Genomic DNA, 23,065 nt, shown 5'->3' with positions numbered 1-23,065 from the left:
GATAGTTAGAAAAAAATTCTTTGACAGTTACACTCACTAACTTGGATTAGTTTTACCTTGGATTAGTTTTACCTACTCCAAGTCGCAATACTGGAGATCTTGGTCGCCATCCACGTGACAGTTTGTTCCGTTTGTCACCTGTATCGGAACGGGATCTCGTCGAGATCCTGTCTTAGAGTTTCCTGGAATCAAATTGGGATAACGCCCGGGTGGGAGCGTAGCTACGAGGCTGTCCTGGCGCACCCTTTTTCATTTTGAGATATTTTTGTTTCTACGTCAATAATGTTTAAATCTACTTATTCAGGTGTGCACAAATGCGTGAATCCGAAGAATCTAAATAGCACAAATATTTTCCTGTCTCGCCGCGATGAATAAGAGCCTACAGATACACAAGGAAATGCAGCGACATAATCCACTTCACGCAAGGCGCGCGGAGATTCGTGAGTGTGATCCCTCGTTTTCAAAGCAAGTCCCCAGCTGGGTTACGAGATAGCTCTTGGATCAGTGACTTTAAGTCTTTCCCAGGATTGCCTTAAGATGCTAATTCAGGATCTTTCCCGGAATCCTGTCGGAAGCTCAGATATTTTCTGAAGTACCATTTCTCACCTTTTCTTTAGAACAGATTCACAAATCAGCACAATGGCATTTAGTCTGTGAGGTTTCCTCGCGTGTCATGAACTTCACTTTATTCGTTAGTGCCTAGAAGCTGGCTGTCAGATTTAAGTCAGAGTGTTCACAGTTAACTGATTCTCACAGTATTTGGTGTTTATATCTGTTATCTTGTAAACTGTGATTCGCGCCGCATGGGCTGTTAATGGTTCTATTTTGCCTTTCACCCTAACATCAGCATGCACATTTTCCAGACTGTTCTCTATACATTTCCTGAGTACTTACAAGGATAATTTGTCTAAAAATCAAGACATTCTTGAGTTGAAAATGATTTTCTTTATTGTGATGCTGGGAGAATTCTAAGATGCTTGTCGCTGTTATGGCCTTTGAGTTAACATACGAATGTAAGCAGTAAATGGAGTTTAATCACGTATAGCGTATAGTAGCTATTGCTACTCAACCGAAAGCCTTTGAACAACAATTTTAAGTGTAGTACTGTTCGGTCTGTTCGCTATGATTTACCAAATAGTCATAACATTTAAGAGATCTCAAGAGTAATTACCGAGAAGTGCTTTCATAGGGTTCTGTTCGATGTACTTGCTGAGATCAAGCGATTAATTCCATTCCTCTAATTCAACTGTACTTTATTCAATAATCAAGATGATATATTTACCGTACAATACTCGTAATCAGTTATTTTACTTTCAATTAGGACAGTAGATTTACAGCATAATTGGAAGTTAGGTTACAGTAACGTACGCTATGTGACCTTTTGTAACGCAATACACCACATACTGCATAAAATGGTTTTGACTTGAAAACGGGGGGTGATAACACTAACAAACGCTGTTTTGGGACAAAGCCAAAATTGTTCCGGGAATCTGGAGATTTCTCCGGGAATCGGGACACTTGGAAATTTTACCGGGAAACACGCGATAATTCCGAGACATTGCAGAAAAAAATCGGGACATCGAAGGAATTTTTATTTCATGTTTTTATTTACGTTAAACTCGGTAAGTTAGGCAAGAAATCTTCAGTCTGTAAATGAAAACATTCAAACAGCGAGTGCAGCGCCGCGGCTTGTGGTTTACACAAACCAATCAGAAACGCACCCTACTGGGAGGGCACACAGTTGGGTTCCACACTCCATTCAACCACGTGCAACCTTCACAGCAGTCACATCCAGATCCGTTTCAGGTATAAACGTATCAAACAAGGTTCCGTGTATGGTTAGCGACGGTTTTTAATTTATTCCTCGCTTTGTGAGCATCAGAAACAAGTTTGGATTCAAAAGGCGAAAAGAGCAAGCTTAGGCTATAGCGATCATGGCACGACCAATAAAATGCAGTTTGAAGTAAATATCCTAATGTTATCCGGATGCTTTAATAATAATAATAATAATAATAATAATAATAATAATAATAATAGAACTACTTATATAGCACTTATCCAGACTTGATCTAAGCGCTTTAAAAAATAGAAATATACATATTGAATTAATTTTTAAAAAGTAAGTCAGTTTACGTTAACAGAGATTTAAATATTTCCAACTTTACGTGTATTACTGTTGTAATGCTTAGCAAAAGTACTGTTTTCGCTTTTTATATCAGGTGGGAAGTCATTTGAGAAATGGGAAGTCGGGGATGTATGCGCCTGGCTAACGCAAAACATGTTAAGCCTTGGTCAAACGGCGCATGATAGTCGATGATAGTTGATTCTCTTCAAACTGTCATCAACTATCACCAACTATCACTCGCATGGTCAAACGGCCAAAAAAGTTCGTGATAGTTGATGATAGTTCACCGTCAGTCGCGCGAGCAAAGTCACGCGAGCAGCTAGTTCCAGGCTCTTTCCGCGTAAAATGTGAACTAACATTGCTTCCCGTGAGACAAACAAACTTGTTGAAGTATGAATGTACGACGAAAGAGGGCGGCCGCTTGCATAATAGTAATCGATTTGTTGGAGGAATGTACGTCTATTAGACGTAATATCAGGTCATTACTCCATCTCGCCGTTGAACGTTTAGTGAAACGTTGTTTTTTCGGCGGTGTCCGGCTTCGAATTCCTGCGAGTTGACGCTTTCTCCAGATCCTTGGTTTTCAATATTTTCTTTCTCATTATTATTATCTTGGGTATAAAAACGAATTTCTGAAGCTAAAGCTGAGCCTCGCGAGGAGCTTTTGGCGACCATTTTAAACGAGCCCGCCGATTTTCGGGGAAAACAGCTTACAAAAAAACTATCATGAACTATCATCCGCGTGGTCAAACGAGAAAAACTATCATCGACTATCATGAAGAATTTCAACAAGCTCAAAATGAATGATAGTTGGTGATAGTCGATGATAGTGCATGATAGTTAGTGAAAGTCGATAATAGTGCATGATAGTTGGTGGTCAAACGGAAGCGCGCACTTCAACTACCATCGACTATCATCGACTATCATGTGCTGTTTGACCAGGTCTTGAGAGGAACATTGTGGATGTTTCAGGGAAAATAAAGTGCGTGGGAGCACACTTCTTTGATGGAACTCTAAAAACGGACCTCAAGGATATCGGAGTAAAGCCTCTTGGTAAGAGTTCGCATTTTATAATTTAGTTCTGCGTCAGTTCTTATGAAATTCTCATAAACTCTTCTCAGAAAAAACAATTATGCTGCAAAACGTTGCTGATAATAGGCCTTATCACGGTTTTCGGCGCCATCTTGACGGGTAGGCAAAGCGGTCAGAAATTACAGTGTTTGTATGGGAATCCTATGGCAAATAACTTTTCCCAAAATCGAATTTTACGCAATTTATGAATCGCAACGCTAGAACACTGAGCAGAAGATTGTATTCACTAAGTTTGAAGGATATGTAGCTTGGCTAAGACGCGCTCAATTAATTTTTCTAATTTTCCATACATTTGTCTGTAAATTTTCGCAAGGTAGAAGGGGCGGCACGGAAAAAAAATTACATACAAAATGTATGAAAAATTAGAAAAATTAGACACATTAACTAAGCGTCTTCTATCCAACCTACATTCTTGTACATTCTACATTCTTGCGGCATACACAAGACGGCAGAGGGCTTCTCATTGCTCAACGTAGTCAACGGAACACTTCAGGCTTCTTTTACTCGTACACGTTAGCACAACAAATACCTCATAGGAAATGAAAGATGCATGCTATGCAACGAAAATACGGCCATTCTATAGATGTTTTGTTTCTTTGTTAATTAAAATTGAAATGTTTTACTGTAAAGACGCTATTCATGGTTGAAATAATGCTAAACATGCAAAACGTGTAATATTTAAGGTTACACAAGTAGTAATTAACGGCTAATCTTAGAATATATGCCGGGAATGTTAAAAATTTTCGGGAAAGTATCGCAAAAATTCGGGAGGATGATCCAAATTTCCGGGACGACTTAAGTTAAGACCTAGTATTGCTCAAACAGCTTTTGTTAGAGTTGTCACACCCCGTTTGAAAGTCTGTGGATGAAACTCTAGCGTGTGACCATTCAAATGAAAGCCTCTGAGTAGTACTTTCTTGTACCCTGCTGGCAGAGGCGTTTATTTGTTAACTTCCCCTACGGTCCACGTAAAAATAAAGTCCTCTGCGCTTGGCCTGTTAAATCTTCTTCGAACATGCGCGGCCTGTTGCTTAGAAACAAATTAGTTCCCGGTAGTACTCTGCGAACTAAATAGGACACGTGCGCACAAAAACGTGTTTAAAACAGGTTCTGACCGGTTTTGCAAATCAGATTATCCACAAACTTGCGCATGCTCCAAGAAGATTTAACAGGCCGAGCGCAGAGGACTTTATTTTTACGTGGACCGTAGGGTAAGTTAACAAATAAATGCCTCTGCCAGCAGGGTAAACTTTCGTGTGGTACTTTTCATCAAATTCTACAAGGTGACTCTCACTTTTTAGCGTGTGGGTAACCCTTATGTAGGCTTTTTAAATAACGTTCGAACAGCACTTGCTTCAGTATTGGTGCTGTTTTTCAAGCTCCTCAAGATACTTCTACTGGCGATACACCCCTCGTGTTTAACATTTCAAACAGTAAACCTCAATATCGAGCAAAGCCTTCGTGTGCGTTCTTCTTACAAAACCTTCAAGACTGAACTTATGCACTGTCAGGATTTATGCGATGTTAGAAATGTCAGCGGTCATTGAAGGGGAAAGAAATAGACCACCCGCACTCTGACGCGTTTTCGCGGGTTGCTAACGAGTGATGATTGTTCGATATCACCTCAGATATCACCCCTTCGGTAATTTAATAAAACGAACATCTCTTGTCAAATGTCTAGTAATGATTTGTTTGACGTGTATCAGAGAGATAACCATTGTTGGGTCGATTGCTATTCAAACTTTTTCAATGGAAATTAAATTCCCTTCGAAATTGTTTACTTAAAGTCGCTTTCTAATACAGAGCACATTATGGCAAGTTTTGTAACAAAAAGGATCTGTGGTGATCATGTTGCACGTGTTATCAAATTTGCACTCAATCAGCGTAGCCTCGGTCAGTGTAACATTTTCTCTCTATTTAGAGCGAGAAATAGAGAGCGATCCTGTGTGAGAAGGTCATCAAATCTTTGATTGGATTTGCTCTTGAAATAAGCCTTTGTTATTAGGAGTTTTCAATTATTGATAAGATAAAATATTGTAGTGAAAATGGTTGCCCTTGTTGACAGCTTAATGGAAATGTTCAGAATCAATCAAGCGCTTTGCAAACAAACTTCGACTCTGCTCTCACGGACTGAATTTGACAGAACAAAGAAAAACCTTTCTGGCATGCTGTCTATGTACCGTGCAAACGGCAAGGTAGAAAAAAATTCTTAAATAAATTTTCCAGGCAATGTTTCAAGGACTTGTAACGTTTTGTGGTTTCGATGTTCACACGTTTCAAGTGTTTCACGCTGATAGAATTCGCGCAGTGTGTGCCAAGTTTACGAGCTGTATGTCGGTTTATAATGGATATGTGTAAATGTAAGCAAAGCTTAAAAGGAAAATTGAGCCTTCTGTGAAAGAAAGCCGACCTGATCAAACACAGATGGGAACGTAAAATTCTGTCATGTCGCAAAAACTCTAACAAACGCAAGAAAAACGATTTGACGAATATTACTTGCAGTCTTCCTTCCTCAGGAAACTCCCGAGGTAAGAATTGGCTTTCAGGGTTTTATTTTGTGGCCATCAGATCGAATTAGAATCAGCTTATATAATCCGTGTACTCATCTGCCGCTAATAAAAACTGACAAGAGTATGTATTATGTGTAAATATACTTGAACTAAGTAAAAATCGCTGATCTCAAATCAATTTACGGAGAACTATGCCACATGATAAACACGGAGTGTAATCTGAACGACCACATTGAAAAGGTAAACCATGGCGAACTCGAGGCGCGAGGACAACAAGTTGGACAAAGATATCAAACAGAAAGGACAACATGGCTCTTGCAAGCCCTACCTTGCATTTTCAATTGATAATATTTTGCGAAGAAAAGAAGAAACCGCGCTAAACACAACGCATGTTGTCCACGCCGGGAACAAAGCATACACAACGAGATCAGCAGAAATTGAAGACCGGCAAGGGCCACCTAAAAAAGAAATGGTAAATTCGACGAAAATTACCCATTTACCTTGGTTGGCATATACACGCTACTCACCGCCTAAACTTCCAAGTGAGTGTTATTTGTAGATATAGTTTTGGCATATTGAAAGGTATCGATGCGAACGCTGTTTTGCATGATGATTTGGGAAATGGCACTAACAAAATAGGGTTGTCGTTCAGGTGATTCAATTCGTTTAGCCGGCATGTGGCTGGCGATTTGAGCGATGAAGTATTCAGTTCCCTCCAGATAGCTTCGGTCCACATCAGTCTCTGGCTACCTTTAAGTTAACTTCCTATATCAAATAAAGTATGAATGTAAGTACTTCTTTTGAAGTCTTTGATAAAGATAATTAATTGTAACGAGGTATACTCTGGTTTACTAAAAAGGTGGTGAGTTCAGTGCACTTTTGTTATTAAATATAAGGAGAAACCTTTAGCCGGATCTTTCCGGTTTGAAACTAAACTTAAAAGCTTTAGGGAAGGAAAATATATTACTAACTATGCTAACAACAAGCGAGGTTCAAAGGAAGGATTCCTATTCGTTCATAACAATTTTTAAACTGATTTTACGTTCTCTTGTGGGTTTGTAATCTGATGTTTGTAACAGATAAACAAAAAGCCTGTCAAACAATTCAATGGTTGAAAGTTTGGTTTTAAATCGGCTTGCGGTTGAGTACTTGAACATTGAACAGTGGCAAACTACAACATATATATGACAGGTTTAGAATGAGTACTATATAACGCATTGAAATAAAGCCCTTGTTATGCAGGGTCAAAGAGAAGACTCAACAACAGCAAACGTCGTTCAAGTGGCTGTCCTCGGGTGCCATTCTCCACTTCACAGCTGATGACCTTAGAGCAAAAATACACAGAAAATCACTATCTGTCTGGAAAACAAGTCACCGAGCTGGCGCGCAGCTTGGACTTACCACAACATCGAATCAAGATTTGGTTTCAAAACCGACGCGCGAGAGAGAAACGTAACCAAGAAGAAAGTTCGATTAACAGGATGGATGAGCGGCCAACAAATTTCTCGGAACAGGTTGAGTTAAATACGCAGTTAACAGCTTGTTTTGCGCCTCTTCCACTGACCTCAAACTTTTCCATGGACTGGTTTGGTTTGGGCAGCCACTCACACTATGAAATGCTTAATAAGTATTTCAACATGGGTGAGAACGGGCCCGAAACAATGGGGACATTTCCCTTCAGCTGAAGGAACGTGAAAATAAGCTTTCGACCAACGTTAGGAGGCCAGAGACTTTAAACAACAGGCATGCTTTCCGAGCTCTCCGCTTTGAGCTGAATAGTATTTTATTTCGATCAATGCTGCAAGTCGAAAGAAACTTATAGCTTTTATCAAATTAAGTATCGTGTTTTACTGTAAGATGACGATTTTATTTGCGGTGAGTTGATATATGTACCCCTGTTAGGTTTTTCATTCTTAATTATCATGTAATGAATTAAAATATGCAAGTTTCTTTTCATTCTGTGTAAAACTCTAGCCACAGCATGTTCACGCAAAGAAAAAGTAACGCAAAAAAAAAAAAAAAAAAAAAAACGGTGAGTTTTTGCTCTATTCGATTTAAATCGTCAGTTAGGTGCAACAAAAGCAGCACCAAGTCAACACTAATGAGAAATCTGCCAACCGACGCACGTTTCATGCGTGTGGTCTAAATCAAAACTAGTTTGCAAGTCCTTTTGTTATTGCAGTTGTAATTTCTCCGAGGAGGTAGCAAATTTCTCCCAAAGAAAAATTGTTTTTTCTGTATGTCCCCCAGCAGCCGTGTCAGAACAATGATGTTAACCATGACATGCAAAAAGCCTCCCTTTGTATTAATAAACCCTATGTAAACTTCCAATCTATAAAGTGAAAGGTGCATGATTAGGGTCCGTTTGACAACGACCCTATGCTCTCAGATTTTTTGGATGCCATATGTTCGCATGAGTACGACTTGAGTGAAGGATAGTTGACATGCCAAATCCTTATTCATTTTGTTGATGTGGGGGGTGATTTTCGTGGTTTATAACTGTTCGCTGGTAAAAGCCTTTTTTGGAAAGACGCCAGACATGAACTTGACAATACACTTCCACGAAACTAGAAAGACGTTTAGTGGGGTAATCTTAAAAAAGTAGATATCGTATAGAAACTTCAATTGAACCTCAAACTTGGCATTAACGTTGAAGACTGGGGTTTTGGGAAGAGGCTTGACTTTTCAGTCTTTCCGTAAAATCTTCAAGTTTTTTTGCTTTTTTAAATGAAAAGTCCACAGATACTTGTCTATACTCATAATGCCTCGTCGGTGATTCAGGGAAGTGGAGTGTTTGATTCCACTCATGGAAAGGAAAGTAATCAGCTCACCACAAAATAGTACGCCCATCACACAGAAGATGCGATAGTTGAAAATATCCTTTTGTTATGTTAATACTTTCAAGGTGGGAAGTGTAGTCAGCTCGAGAGAGAACAATACACTGAATAGCATAAGTGCTTTTTCATTTAACCTTTTTCTTTTCGTGTGCCCTATGAAGCTTAAAACTGAACCCAAAACCCTCTTCGTTAACTGCGTGAAAGTAGTCGCATGGAACGTACGAATGTCGGCAATCGAGTGCTCATTAAAATCATTTGCCACTGGAAAACATGACGAAGATTTTCATTTTGGCAGTTAGCTACTGCAAATGATTTATTATCACAGCCCTGGTAGACTTTTCATTAATTACGATAATTGCTTTTCTAATGGATGAAGTAAGACTGTTTGTTCAAGTGCCGCGCGGCCCACCTTTGAACATGTTCATTCTTTTCATAACAGCTCCACAATTGAATTTTCCTGAGTGCTTCTTACGAAAAATTGTACCATGGTTATGTAATTTTCAGACGGCACGCTCGGGTTCTTGAGGCATTCACGCACTTTTATTGACTCACGGAAGTCTTTTGGGTTCACCGTTCTTTTTCCATGCAAGAGGAAACCGATATACTGGAAACCCCGGCTTCAAATTTTAACCATTCGCTTCCTAACGTTTTATTTCCCTGTTACCTTTATTTCAGTTGTTTATTTGTATTACTTTTTTATTGTTCAACGACTATTCTTAGTATTGTTCTGTCCTGTTTTCTTTTGAAATAGGGATTTTAATAATTTTTTCTCTGAAAGTAACCACGGTTTTCAACATTAGGAAAGACTGCACATGCATGACCTCACAAAATTCTCACAACTGAAAAAAATTTAACCTCAATTATGCTATCCAGATCCATGTTCAAGTTATTTATCCGTACTGATTTTATTCCTTTTCGTTTCTCATCATTTTATTTGGTGTTTTAAACTTAAGACTAAAAAAAAAAAAAAAAACCCTATAACTCTATGAAGACGCCCGTAACTTAGAACATTGATGGACAGTTCCTTCGTGAAAATTGCAGCTTTCAAAAACAGATTTACTATCTTTCTTATTTTAGCTAATGGCATGACGCTTTGATAATACTGGTCCACGCAGTATGAAGGAGACTTGTCATTTGTGAACTTAACACTGAATGACTAAAGCTTTCCATAAGTATCTTTGCCTCTATGGTTGAGGTCTGAGGTTCGCCTCTCCGTAGGCGACTTAAAATTGTTTCGTTTTCCACGCTTGTTCAAGACGAATAGCAACTTTCTTCCTTTTTTTGTGTCCTTACTAGTCAGCGTCATAACTAATTTAAATTATCCATCAAAGTTCTCTAGAGTCAGGTTACTGTGACTTGAGGCCGGCAGCAGTGTTACAAAATGCGCTTATCTACAAAACACACAAAAAAGGCAGCTTTAATCACCCGCTAAATAACTTGATAATGAAAACCGGAAAACATTACATGATAGGCTTATCTGCTTCGGTGTCGATCAATCTACGGACAAGGAACGTCGCCCCAAGTTGTTTACGACTCCCTCAGGTGATCCAATGTACCTCTCAGAGTATCAGTGCAAATTTTTAATTGTTAGACAAATAACCGTGCGCTCTTCATTGCCGAGGAAGCAATTACCCATCAGTTTTGTCATAATCATTTTGTATATCACTCTTCTATTGGGCTCTTTAACTGGTTGAAGTATTTCTCACGGCTTAATGATCTCCATTTAAAGCTAATCAATAAAGCGATGCCGCTAACTAATGAAGTTTCATGATTTTGCACTCTTACTTTGAGTTAAACCGCGTCCCTAACACATGATATGATAACTGTGGCTGCAGATTACTTACGGGACCTAAACGGGTGAAGGGCCGGAGTATGAAAGTCACCCCCCCCCCCAAACGAGACTTCATAAAAGTCCCCCCTGGGATACTAGCTCTTCTTGCGCAGGGAATACCCTTCGAATCTGCCATGTTAGCATGTGTTCTGCTCCCGGGATTTGACGCGACTTGAAATTTCATTTAGCTTATATAAACTGCGGTTCTTTTTTTTCTTTTTTTTTTTTTTTTAATTGACCACGTGGTATCATTCAAGTACAAAGTCCGGCCATGTTGTTTGAAAAGTCAGAGTGACGTTCAAAGGATCACCATAGATTATCTTTTTGGGCTGTACGACGCTGATTTTTCCTTCCTTCTTTTTTTTCCTTTTGCAATCGTATTTTGTATAAAGGAATTTGATTCATAGGACACGTGTACTTCTGCTTTCTCCAAAAACCGGAAATACCTGTTCATTCATTGAAATACCCCGCACAAAAGCAACACTTCATGGGTAGAATGACACAATTCCCGCCACATCACTTGTAATTGTTTTTCTTATAGCTTAGCTTAATCAAGACGCTGCCAGTTTCCCTAAACAAAACACATTAATCCCTCTTTGAACAAAGACGGAACTATGGCACTGAAAAGATTTGTTCAAAAGACAAAAGTGGAAAGTTTCTCTTTCGTTAGCATAATCGTAACGTAGTTTATTTGATATTCGCTTACCGGTAAGATTTGGACCGAGACGAGAACAGAATTTTTTAATTGCAAGGTACTCGAACTGATTGACACACATCGCTTCACCCTTTTCGATTATTCCACTGACAAATCACCTGAGGCTTCCGAGGTTTATTTCGAGATGTTAGAATAACTTCTAATTGAATTAATTTGTACAGCTCTTTAGAATTCAATTGCCGTCGATAATGTACTCTACAATTTCATATTTCGATGGGAAATACTGTCCGTGAGAGGAAGCAATGTACAGCACATATCCTGTAGCCTTTGCACTGACATCTGACATGTTTGAATTGAACACACAGTCTGAAAACTTGTGTATTTTTCTTTAGCTTCTGAGCATCTGCCGTCGTGCTTTGTTTTACGCTTATTAGACTTATTAAAATGATTATTGCTCCTCTTTAAATTGAGCCGGTTTTATGTTACCAAGGACTTGCCACAAAAACTAGAGATGTCTTGTCAGTCAAACACATGGTTTTCTCATATTTTACATTTACTGCTTTTTTTTTACATACGAGAAAGCTTTTGAAGATTTCTTGTGAAGGAATACCTCAAGAACTGAACCCGTTGTTAGGATACGACGAGAAAATGTTCATAAAAACAAGGTGACTTGTACAAGTGTTTGTCACTCCATGACAACAAATTATTAGTATTTCCACAAGGCATACAGCTTACTACAAAACTTCCGATTTTGTTTATTTAAGCTGGGCAGTCTACTGTTCACAATTTGCGGATTTGTTTGCCTTATTCTCTGTCGAATGAATTTATTATCTTTTTACCGCTAAAATCGAATTTCCCTACTCATTAATAAGCTTTCACATTTTATTTCCCAACTCCATCTACAGTAATTAATTACGTTCAAGTTTTTGTTGCCAATTAAATTTGAGAATTGTGTTTTAATCGATTTCGTTGGTCATTTGGATCACTGCTCAATCATTTTTGAATTCATTTTTGAATGGGTATTCAAAGATCTGTAATTTCCTCGTATAGGGAGTTACTTAAAACATTTCTACGTTTGGTTTAAAACAAATACTCAAAACTGTTTCCAGTACATCGCCATAAATCCTCGAACAAAGACCTTTTCTTTTCCAACTAAGTAGACAAATCTTATATGAGTTGCGCTTATTTTCAAGGGCTGATAATTAAGACTTGACAAGCTCAAGTGTCTTACAATGTCTTTTCTCTCGGTTAATAAATTACTTCATTCGAGACCGACGTGAAATGAACAAACACATTTTAAACAAAATCACCCCATATCCGTAAGCTTGGATGGGGATACAATTTGATTTCAGTGTTGAAAATGACACGGTGAATACACCCATTTGCTTTACGGATATGACTGGGGCTGTTTTCGATGTCTTCTTAATAATACGATAAAGGGTTTTATCAGCGTAATCCCGGATTAAAACGATATATTCAAGTTTAGTTGACAAGTGAACTATTCACTAAGAGTAGGGATTTGTCAGGAGCACGTATAAACCTGACAAGACACGTCATTGTCGAGATCAACGTCTTTATAATAGAATCTGAATTGAAACTTCCTGTGGAGAATGCGCCGGTAAACAGCTTAGAACTCTGTGCAGCTTTGTCTCCGAGTTAAGCAATCCGCCAGCACTCCTCTTGGGACAAATAAGTGTCTTCAGTCCATCCTGAGAAGAACAACCCATGGAGGATAGAATTAGCGATTCTGAAGATAACAGTTCTTTGCAAGCGCCCCCAGCGGCCAAACCATACCTGTCTTTCTCGATAGAGAACATATTAAGCGAAGGAAAATTTGGACCGAGAGCCAAGCGAAGCACTGAGTACGCCCCGAAGTGTGATGGCTCAAGGAAACCGTCTATGCAGACGCTACTTTCACGCCTACCTTGGCTTGCGTACACAAGGTACTGTCCGCCGAAAATCCCAAGTAAGTAAAAGTAATTTAAGTGCATGAAAATATAACTGAACCTGTGAAGCTGATGTACTTCTCATATGAAGTTCACCATCGTGTTCTCCGTGTAGCGTAGTTAGCAGGAGCAACCCGCCGCGGTGAAATAGGAACATGACGAGGTTTGATTCTTCACGGAGCATTCAGACTTGAGTCTTTGTCCCACGCTAGTTGTCAAAGCCTTTTTTTCATGTTGATCTGTCCACCTTCCTCCGCGTGTTATCCATCCATGTTTAAAAAGATAGGTTGAGTTAGGAGTTGAGGTTTTTGTTGTTGCAGCTGGTGATTATTACACCTTGCTGTAAGGGTAAACCAAAAGACTTCATTCTAAATCGCCCTAGTTACTTACTTTTCAGAACATTGATCTGAGGTTTATCCCTCATCAATGCACGTGGATACAATGACAGATTTTGTTCAGTTGCGGTAATCTTCTTTAACCTTGCCTAATCAAACCGTTCGCGGAGGACTTTATACTTTTCACTGATTGAACGCTAAAATCGGGCAAAGTAAACGAAAAAGACCGTGACTTTTTCGTGAGATAATTTAAGTATCTTTCACTTAACTTTATTTTCTTTATTTACCTCGACTATAACATTCTTTCTAAAATGCGATTTTGTCCGATAAGCCACTTACTTGTACTAAAAATTCCAAACTTCCAGCTAAGTTTTACATCAATACTCATGAAATTCATTGAGTAGGCGAACGTTTTTAGCTACACAAAGATCTATAGTGTTTCTCTCGGCATTTAGAAGGAAGCAGCTTGGAAACAGTTCGCTGGATAGGTAAATCAGGTTACTGTTTCTCGTGTTTGGCTGTCACTGAAACCCCTGTCTTAAGACTGGAAAAATGATTCCCTTTACTTATTTCAAACCAAAATCTGAAGAGGAAAGAAGAACTGCTTAGAACTATCAACAGTGTCCATCGAAGCCAAATCATATGCATTAAGAGTAAGAGCGAATCATTCTGTTATTTTAGTGGTGAAAGTAATACATGTATTCTCCTTAGTCTAGTAAGCAATATCTTAATTTTGTGGTACGAAGCTTGTAGTCCAAAAAAAAAAAAAGTAATTCAGCTTGAAAAGCAGCATAGTTCTCTGCCCCTTCCACCCCAAACGAAAAAAACTAATAAACTTACATTTTTCAAGAGGCATTAATGAACATTTTACCTTTCATTAATAAAGAAAAAACCGAAAAGCGGTTTCTAAATTAAAAACCTTCTTAAGGCTTTATTAAGTATGACTTTGCGGCCTCAAATTAAAATTTTCTTCCCCAAGAATTTCATTTACAGATCCTGATGGAAAGCAAGAATCGTGTCAGTCTTAAAGGGATTGAAAAATTTTTGATTCAGTTTGAAGTATGGGCTCTTTATTTCAAAAAATGATTAACCTAATTCTGTTTTTCTGTGCTCTTTGAGAACAAGTTAACGATTTCCTATCTCCAAACAATAGGTTTTTCAATGACGTTAAGACCTTAATCTCTATCATTACGTTTTATTATCACCCAGTTGTTTGAAATTAACAGTCTTTATTTAAACTAATTTCTTTGACGACGTGTTGTATATTCCTTTCATAGTTTACTATCAACTGTTTGACAAGTGCGAAAAGGGTGCGGTACTTGGGTCACTTGGGGAAGCCATACGGATTGCATTTTTTCCGTTCTCCAATTTCGATTCTTTCGGCTACACTCTCTCCAGTCCACCAAGCCAGCCAGTTGGTCTGGATTACGCACGCTTCACACTTTGATCTATTTACAGCAATCCATCATAACACTATTTCTGATCTGTGTTCTCGTTTCTTTAAATTAAACTTCAAAACAGTAAGATACTTTTGTTTTGTAGCATTCTAGCCAGAACACGTGTCGCCTTCAGGTGGTCCGCCATGCGATTAAATGATAACTGGCCTGCATAAAAAAGAGGAGCAATTTTTAATCATCTGATTATTGTTTCGAGCGTAATTTGGACGTTTTTAAAGATTGCTTTCTCTTGAATTGAGTTCTGTGGCATTAAATGACCTACCAGTCGGGAGATTTATCGACATCCAAGATACGATTTAATAAGTTGTCACATATAAACCTCGTATGCGGCCTTGCTTCGTGAAAAATGCTTGTAGTTTACTTGGTAAAGTTTATTCGATCTCATTTCTATAGTCAGAAAATCTTTGGTTAGGATCCTGATATGTGACCCGCGCTTGTTACAAATCTTTAACCCCCTTTTTGTTTTCTTCTAAAATTGGGACTGTAGTGACAATGAACAGATTGCTTCCTCCAAGGCCGCCTTTCCTCTCGAACATCATCTCGCAGGTTCAAGAAATTAAATACATGAGATCGCCTTGAGAGATAAACCTATTTTATTGCATTCCTCATCATAAAGCCATCTGTCCATCAGTTGGTAGAGCATCCATCCATAGAACCAAAAGGCTTAGTCCTAAAGGGAAATCATGTTTCTTCTAGTCTCAAGCCATTGGCAAATGCATGTTTAATATATTTCCTTAGTTGAGACTGTATCTGCCATATATATGGTAAGTTGGTATTGCACCCACCCGCGAAATCAGGTCAAGAAAAGTTTGAAATCCCCAATGGGGGATAATATTTCTTCTTGTCTCAACTCAGTTACAAATATTAAAGATCTTTCTTTAGTTGGGATCATTTCATCTTTTGTCAAGCCAGTCACAAATGTTTAAGATCTTTCTTTAGTTAGGACAATTTCATCTTGTCTCAAGCCAGTCACAAATGTTTAAGATCTTTCTTTAGTTAGGACAATTTCATCTTGTCTCAAGCCAGTCACAAATGTTTAAGATCTTTCTTTAGTTAGGACAATTTCATCTTGTCTCAAGCCAGTCACAAATGTTTAAGATCTTTCTTTAGTTAGGACAATTTCATCTTGTCTCAAGCCAGTCACAAATGTTTAAGATCTTTCTTTAGTTAGGACAATTTCATCTTGTCTCAAGCCAGTCACAAATGTTTAAGATCTTTCTTTAGTTAGGACAATTTCATCTTGTCTCAAGCCAGTCACAAATGTTTAAGATCTTTCTTTAGTTAGGACAATTTCATCTTGTCTCAAGCCAGTCACAAGGGTTTAGGATCTTTCTTTAGTAGGGACTGTAGTTGCCGACAATCGGAAGGGACTAATTTTTTTATTCTTGTCCTAAGCTTGTAACTAAAGTCTAAAAAATCATCGTAGAAATCGTAAAAATCTAAAGAATAGAGTCAAGTAGCCAAGATACAATTAACAGGAAAAGATATCTTCTCCGTCTTGTCACAAATGTGGGACAAGTATGATGTTTTAGTATGATTTTGAAACGACTGAGTTAATCACGAATAGCTCGCAGGTGCGTAAGAACATATCCTAGATTTATATGTGGAAAGTGTCCAATACCCTTCTAGGATCGTGCAGCAATGTCGAGAGGGTTCCACGTGGAAGAAAGCCTACGATATTGCTGGACCTAAACTTGACAATCGTTACACCGGACTTAACAAAGCTTTTGATTAACTTAGACTACTTATCAAGCCAGAATCTTACTCAGCAATTAATATCTTATTGTAATCTTTAATTTTTAAGGATCGAAAACTCGAAAAGGCTCTCGCCGACATAAACTGGACAGAAATCCCAGGATTCCCTTCTCTTCATCCCAGCTGGCAGCACTGGAAGCCAAATTCATTCAGACCCAGTACCTTTCAGGATCTGAAGTGAGGGATTTATCGTCCTCTTTGAGAGTCACGGAGCACAGAGTTAAGATTTGGTTTCAGAATCGAAGAGCTCGCGAAAAAAAGACACAAGCAGAAAGTTCCGTAGACCCCGGTTCACCTCAAGTGCAAAGTACGTAATACTTCAGACTTCTAAGCTATATCAAGACGTGCAAAAAAGAGAGGAAGTCTTTATATCAGTCGAGACAAACTTGTACAATGGCACCAGCTTTTAGAACTGTTACCATTTAATTTCTTATCGATTCTGTTACCTTTTCCTATTGGAACAATTTTCAACTGAGTATCAGTTGCTTTTACCTAACTCTGCTCTGTGATTGGTCTAGAAAACTCACACCATCCTCTCAGCCAATCAGATGCAAACTTAAAACCACTTTGAGTTTCATTGGCTAATAATAATGTAAACTGTTGTTCTGATTGGTCGCTGAGATTACTTTGCGTTTGGTTTTATGGCGTTCAATTGAAAATTGCTCTATTGTGTAATGAGAAAATTGTTGTTATTGATGTTGTTGGTCACAAATAGTGAATATAGAAAATAAATCATTTTTTGGCCAGTAAATTCGATGAGGCGTAACGAGTTCTTCTCTATAGTCTAAGAACAATTACAAAATCAAATTCTAAAATAACAATAGGCCTCGATTATTTTTGAACCCGTACCTTCAGGATAATATTCGAGCGCTTCTACCCACTCAGCTATGGAGCCACATATTGAGATTGAGACAAATTTGGTGGATATTTTGTTCCCGTTTGGCGATCTTATTACAAACAACAAATATGAAATAAATCATGTTTCGACCAGTAGATAACATAACAAATAACGAATCGATGTAGTTCGCCTTTCGGCTAGGGCTAGTTTAGTCGTTGCGTCCTTATGCAAGGAAGCTATCACCACAACGAGTCAAATTTCAAGTGAGCGTCAAAAGATATTGGGATTGGTTTAATTTTGTATTATCTTCGCTCTGATATTCGTTTAAACAACTCGTACCACTTGTTCTAACGGATTCAAAACTCAAACTGGTCGGCGGACTGACACTCTCATTTTTCCATCCTTAAGGCAGTTTGTTTCTTTTTACTTCGAGTTCTAATTGGCTCGTTACGGCATTTTCCTTTGTCTTGATTGGCCGTAGTGATTACTTTTGGGCTTGGTTCTGCGACACTCATTGCGCTCATTAAGAGCTTTAACTTTCACAAATTTTAAGCGGTAAAGTTCGAGTAATACGACAATTTGCACAAATGGTACTCTAGATGACACCAATAACGACTTGTCTAGAAGCTATGTTGTTATATTTTTTATTTCTTGTTGTATCAGCTCCATGCACGCATGATCAAAAACAATATCATCTACGCTCGCAGAACTACCAATTAAACGATATTAGTATTGCTTCTCCTTCGTGAACTGAAAATCTTGATTATAGCAAATGCGTGACAATGACTTCGCTCGAGGAAAGAAAATTAGCATCGGAAAAAATACTCATTCAGAGGAAATACACATTTTGAGATATGTAGCCGAAACCGAAAGCAGATGGTTTATCGTTAATTTTCAGTTTTCTTGTTAAGTCGCCTTACTCAGACAATTAAAAAAAGTTTCAAAATTCTTTTCATTTAGCTTTCTCTGCTTTGAGTTCGCATTTCCGATATCACCTTTCATATTCTAGTAGTTTCAAACGTAAGCAATCAAACACAAACTTCTCCGCTATACATTTTGAGACCCACGGCTACAAAAAGTAGATTTGGAGAACTTTGAAAGAAATGAGCGACCTCAATATTTACCGCCGGCGATGGCTGACGAGCTTTGGTGATAGAACATATAGAATGAAAAATTTGCGAGAATCGTGATTTTCCAAGACACCATTTTCCATCCCTCTAATTCTTTTATTACGTCAAGAGTGTCTAGATACTTCGTGATATATCATTTTAAGGCCGCATGTACGCTAAAGACAATTTCCTGCAAGTGTGCAGATGATCCTGACACTGATGAATATTTTTGGAAACAGGTTTAGCAAAAAAGGAATTCGCACGTCTGGGATGCACGTGCAAAGATACAGGTCCGTAGGTCAAGCAGTCACGTTAATCCGAGTTGCTATTGATAAGTGTAGCTCCTGTGTAGTCAGTATAAACCTTATGTAAAGATTGACTGAGTAAAACTATTCCACTGACGCAAACCCGAGCCCTTAAAGTAAACATTCAGAATGAAGGTTGCAATCATCTGTTATGAAATATAGGCACACCTCCTTGTGCTTGTCTCTTTTTAAAGTGATTGAGTGGGATTATAGGAGCGCCAGATGTCTGGCTTTTTCGAGCGGGTTGGATAAGTTGATTTGTGTTTTTGTGAAAGAGAGGTATTTATAGGAGTGTACATCGGTATACCTCAAATAACCGAAAGTACAAAGTCTTGACAAGGGTTAAAAATATGCCGACGTTGTGTTTAATATATGCATTGTGGTTTGCGTCGGTCACAGAAGGTTGTCGTTTGATTGTCGTTTGCGAAAAAAACGTTCTCCACAAAAACTTCATTTGCACAACAATGAATCTCGAAACTTTTTGAGAAGGATAAACCATAGATCATCACAATCAAACTTCATACACACACAACCTACTTATTCCAATAAAATGAACAATCAAACATTTCCGGTGCTTCAGTTCTCTCAGGTAGACTTGTATTAGCTTATAACATTGTCAGTGATCTCCTAATGTATTCTAAAAATTTCGCCAAAACCAAATTTGTTTGCCGTGCGTTATCAGTTGGTAAGAACCGCGCGTGCAATAATTTAATCTTCTCAGGAGGAGTTTAACAGACAGGTTGTCAGTATCTCCATATTTTACCCTACGAATGAAAACGACGGCGGTATTCAAACTACATAAGAGATTTTATCCCGAAATGCAAATGAAACCAGGTTTACCCACAACCGCAGAAGATCAAACTAAGCTTTTCATTAAGTTGGCATTTCTATTTGAGAATAAAGTGATTAAAAATTGCAGACTGAATTAACCAGTGGAGTCATGAGCAGCTGCTGGCGGTTTATTGCGTTTTTGTTCTTCTTCGCACGTTAAAGCCGCGAATCGAGTTTGACTCGGTCACACAAAAATCGTTTAACTATGGCAAGAGTAAAAAAAATCATGCATGGCCTGGGCCAGTTGTCTGTGCCATGGCGTTACCAGTCCATCCAAGACACGGACTGGCAAGTAATCGTTCAACTCACTTAAGACAAAGCGAAAAGACTGAGTCCTATCGCCTCTCCTCCACCTCCCGGAACTATTCGATCTCGCGATCCAATGCTCTACCAACTGAACTGAAAACGCGATGGTGAGCAAGGTTTTCGAGTTGATCAGTTCACTTGTGGAAAGTGTTGCCAAAATCAGTAGTGTCTTACAGCATCCCGCGTTCAAATGACCCTGGTCGTGGAAGAAATAACGGCGTGTCGTTCGTTTGGTCACGAGCAAGAGACAAAGAAAATCTTGTGTCCCCAATAAAGAATCGAACTCAGCCAGGTCCTATTTTTCTTTCGAATGCTCTATCAACTCAATGAAAGACCAAAGCCGCTTTAAAAGAATTATTATGTTTCTCCGACTCAAACAATTAAAAGTTGGCTACTTTTCATTCTGTTCGCTTCTTTACAAAAGTGAACATTGTTCTTCAGTAATGGGCATTCATTCCGTCATGTGCCGTTGAAGAGAGTTAGTCAAAAGGAAGTTCTAGAGACAGCATTTAATCAAATCAAACTACCTTCTTTATTACTGAAATGACTAATGAATCAGATATATCTTTCTAGGGGTTTTCACACTCAGAATTGTTTGTTGTAAGGAAATCTAACTTGTTATGTACGTTGAACAAAACACCTGACTCCTTTGTGCAGATCGCAGTTAACATACTTAAGGTTATGAAACCGAGGTACGTTTGATATATAGGGCACTGATTTCAGATTCCTCCATTTTAACGGACAATCGGTATACACTAACCGAGACATAAACATTGGAGAGAAAGCGGATTCTCTCCTCCCAAAAGGAGCAGGGTAAAATTGTGATAAACAGTATCTATTTTGATCGATTTTTTCCCGAGGCGTAATCGTTGTCTCGGCACTTGTTTCGTTTTCAGTCAGTTGTTGGTTCTGATATTTTCCCACCTTCCTTGCCTTCTTTTTTTCCCGCGCACGGCGGTTCTGAAACCAAATCTTGATGCGGTTTCCTGGAAGTTTTAACTTACTAGAAAGTTGTGAAACTTTGGCGGCAGTAACGTAATGGGTGTCCTCATAGCTTTTCTCCAATTCCAGTAGCTGTTCTGAAGAGAATGGCACCCTGGGGCTCCCACTTACTTTCCGCTTGTTGATTGTTTTACGATTTTTCGACCCTACAAGAGAAAAAGTCTGCTAAGGTCTTACTTCTTCATTTGACCTGTAATTCTTGACAATCAATAGATATGGAACAGCTGTCTGAGTTGTCCCACGAGGTGTGAAAACAGGGGTCGCCTGGTGATATTTTGGCAAAATCGAACCCTTTTTTCAATTCCTCCAACTTACGAACTCGCGGGTATTTTTCTGCAGTCTTAAAGGCTGCTTTTATCAAATCTTGCCTTTTTTTTGTTGCCGTCATTCCAAAATCTTAAGTCATTTTTCCTTGCATTCTCTGATTTGGTGCAATTCAGTACAAACCTTCAACTTTATCACAGCCATGAGAATGTTGACCTTTGAGAATACACACGAAAACACAGATTTCATATCACTTACTTGGAATTTTAGGCGGACAATATCTAGTGTATGCCAGCCATGGAAGATCACTGGTCAAAGATCTCTCAGGCGAAGAGGATCCTTGTTGAAGAGCTATTGCTGTATCATCATTATCATCCGGTCTGGCTATTATAGAACTTTCCGAAGAATTTTCTTCCTTGAGAATGTTTTCAATGGAGAAACTCAGATTTGCTTTCGCTGGGACAAGGGACATGGTAAAATTTTACACGATAATTTGTGAGAAAGGTTAGAGATGAGAAATATTGTTTACCACGCATGGCATTATTGGAATAAACGACCTTTTGTTGAGCAGTTTCAAAAGCCCAAAGAATGTAATTTACTTAATGTATATTTACACTTTGTACAACTTTTTGACAAGCTTTCATTACCAGCAGATCAGTGTGTGGACTTAGCCGTAATGTACTTATAATCCGTTTCCCTGCTCTGTGGTCACGTAAATTTGATTGCTTTTAATCTCAGCTGTAGTTTAGTAATCTGCGGCGTGTTCCACCGCTGATGGAGGAGTACTTTTCATAAAACAAGATTACTCCTAGTTAATGTTATGGCTTTAAAACAGTGTCGTGTTTACCATGTCGGCCCGTACAAAGTTACGGCGTTGCTTTCAAGGCCAATGTAAGAAGACATATCCATTAAAGTGAATCTAGCTAGGAGCCGCGGAGTAAACAAGAGTGATGGACAGTCAGAAAGATCTTGGCATACGTAAAAGTTGCCGACGTAAAATGATACACGCAATTGAACTTTTCCATTGGGGTTATTGTTCCTCGGTATTGCCGATAATCCTTCAATAAAGGAATAAATTTGACAAGTTTGGGTTTTGGAAATGAATTTGTCGTCACTCTTTTTGCTGAAATTGCTTCCAAGAATGTCTACTCAAGTCATTCAATGCAGCCATGTTCGCAATGAGATGACAGTGCCCGTTTGCTTCAAGCCTTCCTCACGTACTCAGTGTATTCGGCCCCACCTGGCTCTAAAGCTCTACCAATATTTTCTGGCTATTACATTAGATACTTGAAGCAAGATCATCTTGTGTCTAGCTCTCCAGGACGTACGCTGACGCTTAGAAATGTTACTGCTGACTCCTGACTGAATTCTGGATTTTGACTTTGCAAAATGTTACCCATTCGTTAAGCTTTGTTTTCGTTTCTCGTTGAAGCACTGTAAGAAGTGTTCTCTCTAAAAGATATCTTGATGACACTGTTACCAGAGACAATCAAGATAGGAAAGTAAGTTCCCCCATTTCAAAAGGAATTCTTCTCAAGTTACTGAACACATGTGCCACTCTGGAAATACTGATATCCCATGCCCCCCACCCACCCACCTCCCCCCCTCATTTTCCTGTAGAGACGATTGAATTTTACTTGGGAAGTTCAGACAGACAGACATCTTATATTTATACAGGATAGCCCCTTCAGTGTAGTAAACACTGGTATCAACGGGGGTCCTGTTACCCACCCATCCCACCCCAGGGGAGGACATCCATCACACAGTAATCTCGTGCGTGGGAAATTAACGTCTCCTGCCCCTAACCCTGCAGGAGACGGGACCTCCATTTATTCGTCCCTATCCGAGAAGACTAGGATATCTAACC

The 23,065-nt window shown here is 38.8% G+C and overlaps 3 protein-coding genes across 3 annotated transcripts; 2 read left to right on the top strand and 1 right to left on the bottom strand.

The window, feature by feature from the left end:
- Nucleotides 1-5,790: 5,790 nt before the first annotated feature.
- LOC111336534 (homeobox protein MSH-B) lies at nt 5,791-7,683 on the top strand. Its single transcript, XM_022942642.2, has 2 exons — nt 5,791-6,269; nt 6,970-7,683. Exons 1-2 carry the CDS (start codon nt 5,975-5,977, stop codon nt 7,410-7,412), a joined length of 738 nt encoding a protein of 245 aa, XP_022798377.2. The 5' UTR covers nt 5,791-5,974; the 3' UTR covers nt 7,413-7,683.
- A 4,951-nt stretch (nt 7,684-12,634) lies between these two features.
- Nucleotides 12,635-17,294, top strand: LOC111336525 (homeobox protein MSX-1). The gene is made up of 2 exons (XM_022942633.2): nt 12,635-13,016; nt 16,593-17,294. Exons 1-2 carry the CDS (start codon nt 12,776-12,778, stop codon nt 16,856-16,858), a joined length of 507 nt encoding a protein of 168 aa, XP_022798368.1. The 5' UTR covers nt 12,635-12,775; the 3' UTR covers nt 16,859-17,294.
- Nucleotides 17,295-20,440: 3,146 nt separating this feature from the next.
- LOC111336529 (uncharacterized) lies at nt 20,441-22,771 on the bottom strand. The gene is made up of 2 exons (XM_022942638.2): nt 21,457-22,771; nt 20,441-21,080 (listed from the first exon to the last, which is right to left on the bottom strand). The coding sequence occupies exons 1-2, from the start codon at nt 21,668-21,670 to the stop codon at nt 20,551-20,553; spliced, it is 744 nt and encodes a 247-aa protein (XP_022798373.2). The 5' UTR covers nt 21,671-22,771; the 3' UTR covers nt 20,441-20,550.
- Between the last annotated feature and the right edge of the window lie 294 nt (nt 22,772-23,065).

The sequence above is a fragment of the Stylophora pistillata genome, chromosome 14 (assembly GCF_964205215.1).
Source record: "Stylophora pistillata chromosome 14, jaStyPist1.2, whole genome shotgun sequence".
Taxonomy (NCBI): domain Eukaryota; kingdom Metazoa; phylum Cnidaria; class Anthozoa; order Scleractinia; family Pocilloporidae; genus Stylophora; species Stylophora pistillata.
This window is presented reverse-complemented; position numbering and strand designations above follow the sequence as displayed.

Coding starts and splice junctions, on each gene's coding strand:
- LOC111336525 (XM_022942633.2), top strand. CDS start 12,776: ATGGAGGATAGAATTAGCGATTCTGAAGATAACAGTTCTTTGCAAGCG. Junction 13,017..16,592: donor CTGTCCGCCGAAAATCCCAA/GTAAGTAAAAGT, acceptor TTAATTTTTAAG/GATCGAAAACTCGAAAAGGC.
- LOC111336529 (XM_022942638.2), bottom strand. CDS start 21,670: ATGTCCCTTGTCCCAGCGAAAGCAAATCTGAGTTTCTCCATTGAAAAC. Junction 21,081..21,456: donor TTGTCCGCCTAAAATTCCAA/GTAAGTGATATG, acceptor TTTCTCTTGTAG/GGTCGAAAAATCGTAAAACA.
- LOC111336534 (XM_022942642.2), top strand. CDS start 5,975: ATGGCGAACTCGAGGCGCGAGGACAACAAGTTGGACAAAGATATCAAA. Junction 6,270..6,969: donor CTCACCGCCTAAACTTCCAA/GTGAGTGTTATT, acceptor CTTGTTATGCAG/GGTCAAAGAGAAGACTCAAC.